Genomic DNA, 11,666 nt, shown 5'->3' with positions numbered 1-11,666 from the left:
TAATATTACACAGAGCACAGAACAATCGCTTGTCCCAGTCTTTGAGATAAAGAAATGTACCTTCCCGAGTGAAGGCGACCACGTGAATATCAATGCAGCGTTCCTCAAACCTAATTATTACACCTGGAGCCTGCTCGTTCTCCTTCAATCATTAAGAGTTGGAATTTATAGAAATAATCGATAGAGACAATGTGACAATGTACAAACGTCTTTTCAAAGCTCATGCCCCTTTGTTCCTAAGCTTTGGACTTATATAATGACTTATTTCTAAAATATATATATATATCAGTGTCTTCAAAAGCAATACAAGGTAATATTTTACTCTAGGGATTTCTTTTTCAATTTAATAGAAAGATAAATATCATATCAATACATGGAAATTGAGTCACGAAATTGTTGATATTAATAAAGGTATTCTCGAAATATAAAACTCACTTGTAGTTTAATATTCGTTGGGATTTTACACTATTAGTAGTTAGCATTAATAGTGTGGCATTTGTGGTAAACGGGAACAACAGTATCAAACAGCAACTTTAAAGGTTCAAATAACTTTAAAAGTTAAACACAATACATGATCTGAAATTATCTGAAAGATTGTGTTAGATTATGACTTTAGTTATTAATTTCACAGAGCAAACCTTTGCTGCTAGACTGAAAGAAATCTTATGAAATTACAGATTCGAGGCAATTAAAAGTCTCATTTGTATTAAAAGTCCATTTCATCCCGAAATGTTAACAATTCAGCAAGATGTACAAATCTAGCCCACAATCACAGACGTTGTTGCCACAAGAATAAAATCATTTTGGTTTATTTAGTAACACATATAGACAAATAAAAAGCATTTTTAAAAGTGAAAGCGTTTACTTCGAATCTTTCTATGTAACGTGAACGTAGCATTGTTGTTGCATGTTTCCCGTGATGCAATGCGGCAGGGATCCGGCGGGGACATTTGCAATTATGCTAGAAGCTTCTACTATGTTTAATCTAACATCAAACTCGGAAGGCATGGAAAACACGTCCAGTGTGAACAGTGGACACAGTGTAAAGATGCGTCTGTCGTTTTCGCCAGAAACAGAAACTAATGTTAGCAAACTGGATCAACTTAACGTGACGTGTGAAATCCCAACGTTACTAAGTATTTCCGACGACTCCAGTTCATGTCAGTCTTCAACGGAAACAAACGATGAGCTCTCAACAAGGGCACTAAGCACATGTGTAACGACGAAAAATGTTTCCCCTGGGGACAAAAGCGCAAAACAGCAGCATGTTAACAAGTCTGAAGACAAGGAGAACACCGCTACAGCCACCACTCCAGGTAGGCAACACTGCCGATGCTGGCTCCACTGGACGACAATGAAGTTTGATTTCCCTGTTCATTTAGTGGAGGCAACGTTACTACATAATGGCACATTTCTAGATAGTAAAAACGCTGTATTTCATTTTGTTTTTGAGACAGTAGTTAAGACAGGCCACCACTTTTCTCGTATACGTCAATAATTTTCTACATTCACCTCCACATCGTCCAGGCTATAGCGTTTGCATGAGCCAACCAGGGTTTCCTTGTTTATGTTGTGTATCGGAAGGTTAAAATAAGAGAGACAGGAACTGAAGCAAAAGGACTGAATCCAAGATAGTGAGGACCATCACAAGGTAGAGGTGAAAGGTTCAGTGTGTAGCTGTGGAGGCACACGGTTTCTTACCGTGTTCCCAGGATTTAGCCATCCGTTAGCTGCGAAGTTGAGAAACAAATACAATACAACGATATCTTTATTGAATAATTGTTGAACCATCAGATACGAGTAAGATCGCCTCTACAACGTTGTTTAAGGCAGTCGTGATATCCAGGAGCAGCAGCTGTCAAAAGCACATTTACTGTTTTGAACTAAAGTCTCCACCTCATTAAAGCAGTTTCCCAGATCAGCACCATTTTTGTAAGGATACTGTAATTATATATAATAACCTGATATAACACTCTACTATGCTTCTAAAGGCTAAGCATTATGCAAACCTTAAATGGGGATAATGGCTTCATTAGGGCACTGGCTTGCGACATTTGATTAGGATTTAACACGCTAAAAGCAAAGGACAGATCCACTGCTCGCCCTAATGACATTATTGTGTTGCTTATTTGGACAGATAATTCCCAAGAACGAGAAACTTCTAGTCCGAGAAGTCAACAAGATTGCAATATGACTAGTCACACAATGGTCAGTAACTCTGAGGTGGTGAGAAGAGCACAGGAAGATGGGCGTGTAAATGTGGTCTTCTCTGGCACCGTAACCCAAGACGGCTGCTGCTGCTTTGTACGCGAGCTCCTAAAATGCATTCTCTACCAGAGACAGCAACTACCCATGACGTACGACGAGCTGGTGTACTCCCAGAAGAAGCAGCAAGCTTCAATGCAGGTGAATAGAAAAGGTGCTCATCCAGTGTTCATAAATGAAGAAATGTTGTAGATCTTAAATGAACTAACATTGTTTATGGGGGTGGATTGCTTTTCAGGATAAAGACACAGTGTGTCGAAGACCAGTGCAGTCTGCAGACATGGACTGGCGCAAGCGTCAGCAGACCCTTGAGGAGCTAGAGGAGGTGCTGCAGCAGCTGGAGGTGCTATTTTCTCTTAGCAGGGTTCCCCGTGTGTTGTTGCTAATGGGTGGCTCCCTTGTCCTGCCCAAAGAACTCTATGAGATCAACATGGAAGCTTTGGTCTTGGCTGGTGGTGATGAGTCTCTACGGGTATCATCGTGTTTACGACAACTTTTCCGCACACTTTTTGTAGCAGATCTTTTGTCTGACACCGGACCTGTGCGTTTAACGCCCACCACAGTCTTAGTGCTGGCTCACAGGAATTGCGGTGTAGGTTGGTTCCGCCCTAAACTACAATTTAAAGTGCCAACTCGTGTAAAGAAGCAAATTATTGCTCTGTCTTCTGATCCCAGTGCAAGTAATGAGCCAAGAGCAGAGTGCATAGACTGGCAGGATTATGTGTGGTTCCAGGCACCCATAACTATAAAGGGCTTCAAGAACTGACCCAGAAATGTATCCACACAGTCTGATGTTTTTTTGTTTTGTTTTTTAACAGTAGTCTAAAGTGGATTTTGTGCTGAGCTGTATATATTTTAATGAATTATAAGTATCGTTTTTTGTTTTGAGTTTAAGTGTGCCAATTAAAACAATAGTAGATTTATTGATATGAGCAGTATGGTGTGCTATCCTTTTTATATCATCTTCTCAAATACTGAAAGCTTGTGTTCTGCATCTGTTTAAAGATTGTGTGTAAAGTGTATTTTTTAATGTTTTGTTTTGAATCATAAATTGATAAAGACACACACAGAATACCACACATAGTAATGGTGCAATATATTTTTAATGAACATAACTTGAAAGGTTTAATGCATTAAATTGTTTTTAACTCAATCTGTGGACACAGTGGAGTGTCAGTGTCATCTGTTTACAACATTTATTAAACTTGTGTTTATGATTTCAACAGTGCCTCAGTTTTGTGGGTAAATGAATTATTGTAGTGTGTAAGGGATCACAATCATAAGGATGTGTATGTGTCTGATTTGGAATGATTAATCAAAATCACACATGAAATCAAGTGTTAGCTGGAACCTGTTTGAGAGAGCATCAAACAACTTTTCCACTTTTTTGACAAACTGGAAAATACCGCTTGCTAGAAGCTGGGACTCCTCAAATGCTGCAAAATGACCACTGGGAGGCATGAAAGTGTAGGAGCAGATGTTTCTGTACCTAATTTGTCAAACATTGTGTCTGTTCAATGTGTGTGTGTGTGTGCGTGTGTGTGTTTGAGATACATACTGTTGGGCAGCTTTCTTAGCTACAGCATCCACTTTTGTGTTTCCTGCTAAAACTAGATCAGTGTTTTTAAACAAACATTTACATCAAGCTACGCAGCAGCATTATTATGTTAAATAAAAAATATGATTGTTATGAGATTCCTTGAACTCTGTTTGTCCAGAGTGTTCCAGATTAATGAACAATTCAAAAATCAAGTCTAAAATCCATCTCTACTGTTTTTGTCTTCAATTCTTCTTCTATGAGCCACTTGCACTCGTCCTCTTTGTCACCGGGAGAACTTTAAGTGTGAGTGAATTAGTGAGTGTTCTCCTCCGACTGGCTCCCTGGTTCCCTGGAGGCTCCTGCCCTCCAGTGAGCATCATGCAGAGCCGGGGAGAGGTCATCCACAGGCTTTGGCCCCTTCCTGCAGTGGTTGGCGTGTATCCACATCTTTCACTGCTGTGTGGTTGTGTGCATCATTTTGAAGCGTCCGTTCCACCTCCTAGAAATCCTTCAGTTGGAATAGAAAGAATGTCCTTCACCTGCTAAATTATTTACCTGTACCTGCTATATTTGTAAGACAACATCTGGCAATACTGCAACATGTCATTTTCTCAAATTTGGAGATTTCCCAAACTACTTCTTCCTTTTTTCCTTTCGGCTGTTCCCTTTCAGGGGTGTGCCTCCATCTAACCCTGTCCTCTGCATCCTCTTCTCTCACACCAACTAATTTCATGTCCTCTCTCACTACATCCATAAGTCTCCTCTTGGTTTTCTCTAGACCTCCTGCCTGACAGCTCCAACTTCAGCATCCTTCTACCAATATATTCACAGTTTCTCCTCTCAACATGTCCAAACCACCTCAATTTGGCCTCTCTGTACTTTATCTCCAAAACATCTGACATGAGCTCTGATGTACTCATTCCTGATCCTGTTCATCCTCGTCACTCCCAAAGAGAAGCTCAACATCTTAAGCTCTGCTACCTCCAGCTCTGCCTCCTGTCTTTTCTTCAGTGCCACTGTCTCTAAGCCGAACAACATCGCTGGTCTCACCACCATCTAGAAACCTTTCCTTTCATTCTTGCTGATAATCTTTTATCACACAACACACCTGACACTTTTCTCCACCCGTTGCAACCTGCTTGCACTCGCCTCTTCACCTCTTTTCCACACTCTCCGTTGCTCTGAACCGTTGACCCTAAGTACTTAAAGTCCTGCACCTTCTTCACCTCTGCTCCCTGTAACCTCACTGTTCCACTTGGGTCCCTCTCATTTACACACATGTATTCTGTCTTACTGCGGCTAATCTTTATTCCTGTGCTTTCCAGAGCAGACCTCCATCTCTCTAGATTTTCTTTTACCTGCTCCCTGCTCTCACTACAGATCAGAATGTCATCTGCAAACATCATAGTCCACAGAGATTTCTGTCTAACCTCATCTGTCAGCCTGTCCATCACCAGAGCAAACAAGAAAGGGCTCAGAGCCAATCCCTGATGCAGACCCACCTCCACCTTGAACTCCTCTGTCACACCTACAGCACACCTCACCACGGTCTTACAGCTGTCATACATGTCCTGCACCACTCTAACATACCTTTCTGTCACTCCAGACGTCCTCATACAATACTATAGCTCCTCTCTCGGCACCCTGTTATACGCCTTCTCTACATCTACAAAGAAAAAACTCCGTCTGACCTTCTCTGTACTTCTCCATCTGCATCCTCAAAGCAAATACTGCATCTGTTGGACTCTATTGCTGCTCACAAATGTTCACCTCTGCCCTTAGCCTAGCTTCCACTACTCTTTCCCACAACTTCATCGTGTGGCTCATCAGCTTTATTCCTCTGTAGCTGCCACTGCTCTGCACATCTCCCTTGTTCTTAAAAATGGGCACCAGCACACTTCTCCTCCATTCCTCGGGCATCCTCTCACTCTCCAAGATCTTGTTAAAGAAACTAGTCAGAAACTCTACTGCCACCTCTCCTAGACACTTCCATACCTCTACAGGTACAGTATGTCATCAGGACCAACTGCCTTTCCACTCTTCATCCTTATCAACACTCTTCATTTCACTCTTACTAATCTTTGCTACTTCCTGCTCCACACCAGTCACCTCTTCTACTCTTCGTTCCCTTTCATTTTCCTCATTCATCAACTCTTCAAAGTATTCAATTCTATGTTCCCATTACACACCTGGCACCCGTCAATACATTTCCATCCTTATCTTTAATCACCCTAACCTGCTGCACATCTTTCCCATCTCTATCTCTTTGTCTGTCACATGTGGCCTTAGTAATGTCACACAGATAAAGAAAGATTGACAATATTTCTGTGCATATGATACACACCCTGTGGTAAACCATCAATGCAGTAATAAATCAACATTCCGTGTTTTGACACATGGTTTAACTTGTGTGTCAACTTTATCAATGTTTAGGAAAACTTTTGGAATTGGCCACCCCCTCTTTTTCCCCGTTTCTTTCTCAGTGTGTGTGTGTGTCCGTGTGTGTGTTTGAGATACTTCCTGTTGGGCATCTTCCTTAGCTACAGCATCCACTTTTGTGTTTCCTGCTAAAACTAGATCAGTGTTTTTAAACAAACATTTATATCAAGCTATTATTATGTTAAATAAAAAATATGATTGTTATGAGATTCGTTGAACTCTGTTTATCCAGAGTGTTCCAGATTAGTGAACAATTCAAAAATCAATTCTAAAATCCATCTCTACTGTTTTTGTCTTCAATTCTTCTTCTATGAGCCACTAATTCAGTATCTTGAGCTAAATAATATGATAAACTTCACATTATGTAACAATAGCAAAATCTTATTGGTTCTCTCCAGTGGTGGGATTGTGTAATGCTGAACCATCTGGAAAAAGTAACAATGTAACTGAGTTAAGAACATCCATCCATCCATCCATTCTCTGCGACTGTCACAGCTTGCAGGCAGCATCTACAGGATCCAGCTTAGCTGAAAAGTTAGCAATATGTTGTTATCTGCCATCACAGTCCTGTAACTAAACAGATGTCATACAGCCAAGTCCCTGGTTAACAATCTTAACATATGGATTGGGTAACACTAAATGTGAAGTCTGCTTATGGTGCTGAAATTATTTTATCATAAGATAAGAGTTATTTTCCATGGAACAATAAATGTGGAGCTTTCTGTCTTGATAATTTTGAATCCATTGTTTTCAGTATGACATCATACCCAAGAAACTCATCATTTGTTCCTGGTTAAATAGTTGAGAATGGATTGTTAGGTTATGCCCTCAGCTGTGATCACATGACCTAAATAAGTTACTTTATGTAGGCCAAATTATAATGTAAAAAGACTGATTTTATGTCTGTTTTCTGCTAAATGTTTGAGTAGGTGCACCTTATCTGACATGCAGGCTTTCTCAGAGAGGCTGCAGATCATAAAATCCTCAATGTACTGCAGCAGAGTTGATCCTGCTGGTAAATGCAATGTCTCGAGATTTCAGCTGATGGAAAATTCCTGGACTTCTAAAAACTCCTAAAAACTCAATCAAAAAACCAAATCTCATCCAGGTTATTCTTATCATATTCATTTTTTTAAGAAGAAAGCAAACAACCAGTACACTCCTCCTCCAGTCCTCGGGCATCCTCTCACTCTCCAAGATCTTGTTAAAGAAACTAGTCAGAAACTCTACTGCCACCTCTCCTAGACACTTCCATACCTCTACAGGTACAGTATGTCATCAGGACCAACTGCCTTTCCACTCTTCATCCTTATCAACACTCTTCATTTCACTCTTACTAATCTTTGCTACTTCCTGCTCCACACCAGTCACCTCTTCTACTCTTCGTTCCCTTTCATTTTCCTCATTCATCAACTCTTCAAAGTATTCAATTTTATGTTCCCATTACACACCTGGCACCCTTCAATACATTTACATCCTTATCTTTAATCACCCTAACCTGCTGCACATCCTTCCCATCTCTATCTCTTTGTCTGTCACATGTGGCCTTAGTAATGTCACACAGATAAAGAAAGATTGACAATATTTCTGTGCATATGATACACACCCTGTGGTAAACCATCAATGCAGTAGTAAATCAACATTCCGTGTTTTGACACATGGTTTAACTTGTGTGTCAACTTTATCAATGTTTAAGAAAACTTTTGGAATTGGCCACCCCCTCTTTTTCCCCGTTTTTTTCTCAGAGACAGATAATTGATGCACAGAAGTGAGTGATGATAAAATGTCTGAGTCTTTTCAATGTGTGTTTGTGTGTGTGTGTGTGTGTGTGTGTGTGTGTGTGTGTGTGTGTGTGTGTGTGTGTGTGTGTGTGTTTGTGTGTGTGTGTGTGCGTGTGTGTTTGAGATACTTCCTGTTGGGCAGCTTTCTTAGCTACAGCATCCACTTTTGTGTTTCCTGCTAAAACTAGATCAGTGTTTTTAAACAAACATTTATATCAAGCTATGCAGCAGCATTATTATGTTAAATAAAAAATATGATCGTTATGAGATTCCTTGAACTCTGTTTGTCCAGAGTGTTCCAGATTAGTGAACAATTCAAAAATCAAGTCTAAAATCCATCTCTACTGTTTTTGTCTTCAATTATTCTTCTATGAGCCACGAATTCAGTATCTTGAGCTAAATAATATGATAAACTTCACATTATGTAACAATAGCAAAATCTTATTGGTTCTCTCCAGTGGTGGGATTGTGTAATGCAGAACCATCTGGAAAAAGTAACAATGTAACTGAGTTAAGAACATCCATCCATCCAGTAACAGCTACATTAGGCATGTCAAGTAACACTGTATTGTATCTCAGACATTTCACTGTAGAAAGGTGATGAGTTTCTGCTCTTGGAATAAGAGAGAGAAAGAGGCTGCATAAGGAAGCAAAATAATTGTTTTCAGTATAACATCATATCCAAGAAACTCATCATTTGTTTCTTGGTTAAAGACATGAGAATGGATTGTTTGGTTATGCCGTAAGCTGTGATCACATGACCTAAATAAGTTACTTTATGTAGGCCAAATTATAATGTAAAAAGACTGATTTTATGTCTGTTTTCTGCTAAATGTTTGAGTAGGTGCACCTTATCTGACATGCAGGCTTTCTCAGAGAGGCTGCAGATCATAAAATCCTCAATGTACTGCAGCAGAGCTGATCTTGCTGGTAAATGCAATGTCTCGAGATTTTAGCTGATGGAAAAATCCTGGACTTCCCAAAAACTCCATTAAAAAAACAAATCTCATCCAGGTTATTCTTATCATATCATATAACCACTCACAACATTGAACATCACCCCTTCAATTTCCAGCTTCCAGCATCAACCTATCTGATACTCTTTTCACCTCTAGAACGTTCCTCACAAACTCCTCTTTCAGGATAACTCCTACTCCATCTCTCTTCCTATCTGACCCATGGTAGAGCAACTTGAACCCTGCTCCTAAGCTTCTAGCCTTGCTACCTTTCCAGCTGGTCTCCTGGACACACAGTATGTCAACCTTCCTTCTCTGCATCATGTCAATCAACTCTCTAGCCTTCCCTGTCATAGTACCAACATTCAAAGTCCCTACTGTCATTCCTACATTCTTAGCCTTCCTCTTCTCTCTCTGCCTATGAACACACCTTCCTCCTCTCCTTCTTCCTCTTCGACCAACAGTAGTCCAATTTCCACCGGTACCCTGTAGGTCAACAACACCGGTGGCGGTCGTTGTTAACCTGTGCCCCGACCGATCCAGTATGGAAGTCATTGTCACGATTCGCATGTTTTATCTTAAGATGAGAGTTATTTTCCATGGGACAATAAATGTGGAGCTTTCTGTCTTGATGATTTTGAATCCATTGTTTTCAGTATGACATCATACCCAAGAAGCTCATCATTTGTTTCTTGGTTAAAGACATGAGAATGGATTGTTAGGTTATGCCCTCAGCTGTGATCACATGACCTAAATAAGTTACTTTATGTAGGGCAAATTATAATGTAAAAAGACTGATTTTATGTCTGATTTCTGCTAAATGTTTGAGTAGGTGCACCTTATCTGACATGCAGGCTTTCTCAGACAGGCTGCATATCATAAAATCTTCAATGTACTGCAGCAGAGTTGATCCTGCTGGTAAATGCAATGTCTCGAGATTTCAGCTGATGGAAAACTCCTGGACTTCCCAAAAATTCAATTAAAAAAACCAATCTCATCCAGGTTATTCTTATCATATTCATTTTTTTAAGAAGAAACCAAACGAGTAATGACTGTCCGCATACATATGAAATAAGAAAAATACATTGTCCAATCCAGTAACCAAGAAGTTATTTGGTTATGGAGTTAATACTTTCAGAGCTCTCGGATGGATTGTTTTTTGGATTGGTTTCCAATTTTCCATCAATTATCTTTTATGGGCACTGCACTTTCTCCCTGGAGAGTGGGGAGATGTCATATTCAATTCTTACCTTTACAGGTGACAGAAACATCACCTGTGTACACGTTCCTGTCAAGTTCTGGGATAGTCTATTGTGGTTTTCCAGAGCCAGGGAGAGGTCATCCACAGGCTTTGGCCCCTTCCTGCAGTGGTTGGCGTGTATCCACATCTTTCACTGCTGTGTGGTTGTGTGCATCATTTGGAAGCGTCCGTTCCACCTCCTTCAGAAATCCTTCAGTTGGAACAGAAAGAATGTCCTTCACCTGCTAATGTATTTGAAACAAAGCACAAGACAACATCTGGCAATACTGCAACATGCCATTTTCTCAAATTTGGAGATTTCCCAAACAATTTTATTTTAATTGTTTTCCATTATTCCCATGTTCATTAAAACAACCGGAGAAACTTCAGTCCAAGGAGACCTTCTTTTTTGTGCCAATTTTGTTTTGAGTACATGTCAGTCAACAAAACAATATCTCTTCTCTCAATTGGGTATCAACTCAATGAAATCAATCATCACATGTCAAATGGTTTATCAGATGGAGGGTGTGCTCCCTGTGGCCTTAGTAATGTCACACAGATAAAGAAAGATTGACAATATTTCTGTGCATATGATACACACCCTGTGGCAAACCATCAATGCGGTAATAAATCAACATTCCGCCTTTTGACACATGGTTTGACACCTGTGTGTCAACTATATCAGTGTTCAGGAAAACTTTTGGAATTGGCCACCTCCTCTTTTTCCCCGTTTTTTTCTCAGAGACAGATAATTGTTGCACAGAAGTGAGTGATGATAAAATGTCTGAGTCTGTTCAATGTTTTTTTGTGTGCGTGTGTGTGTTTGAGATACTTCCTGTTGGGCATCTTCCTTAGCTACAGCATCCACTTTTGTGTTTCCTGCTAAAACTAGATCAGTGTTTTTAAACAAACATTTATATCAAGCTATTATTATGTTAAATAAAAAATATGATTGTTATGAGATTCGTTGAACTCTGTTTATCCAGAGTGTTCCAGATTAGTGAACAATTCAAAAATCAAGTCTAAAATCCATCTCTACTGTTTTTGTCTTCAATTCTTCTTCTATGAGCCACTAATTCAGTATCTTGAGCTAAATAATATGATAAACTTCACATTATGTAACAATAGCAAAATCTTATTTGTTCTCTCCAGTGGTGGGATTGTGTAATGCTGAACCATCTGGAAAAAGTAACAATGTAACTGAGTTAAGAACATCCATCCATCCATTCTCTGCGACTGTCACAGCTTGCAGGCAGCATCTACAGGATCCAGCTTAGCTGAAAAGTTAGCAATATGTTGTTATCTGCCATCACAGTCCTGTAACTAAACAGATGTCATACAGCCAAGTCCCTGGTTAACAATCTTAACATATGGATTGGGTAACACTAAATGTGAAGTCTGCTTATGGTGCTGAAATTATTTTATCATAAGATGAGAGTTATTTT

The 11,666-nt window shown here is 39.7% G+C and overlaps 1 protein-coding gene across 1 annotated transcript; it reads left to right on the top strand.

Moving 5' to 3' along the window:
• Positions 1-928: 928 nt before the first annotated feature.
• Positions 929-11,427, top strand: mad2l1bp (MAD2L1 binding protein). Its single transcript, XM_067524908.1, has 3 exons — positions 929-1,316; positions 2,138-2,406; positions 2,504-11,427. The coding sequence occupies exons 1-3, from the start codon at positions 959-961 to the stop codon at positions 3,029-3,031; spliced, it is 1,155 nt and encodes a 384-aa protein (XP_067381009.1). The 5' UTR covers positions 929-958; the 3' UTR covers positions 3,032-11,427.
• Positions 11,428-11,666: the final 239 nt, after the last annotated feature.

The sequence above is a fragment of the Channa argus genome, chromosome 1, assembly GCF_033026475.1.
Source record: "Channa argus isolate prfri chromosome 1, Channa argus male v1.0, whole genome shotgun sequence".
NCBI classification, from domain to species: domain Eukaryota; kingdom Metazoa; phylum Chordata; class Actinopteri; order Anabantiformes; family Channidae; genus Channa; species Channa argus.
The sequence above is the reverse complement of the archived record's forward strand: the minus strand, read 5'-3'. Positions and strand labels throughout refer to the sequence as shown.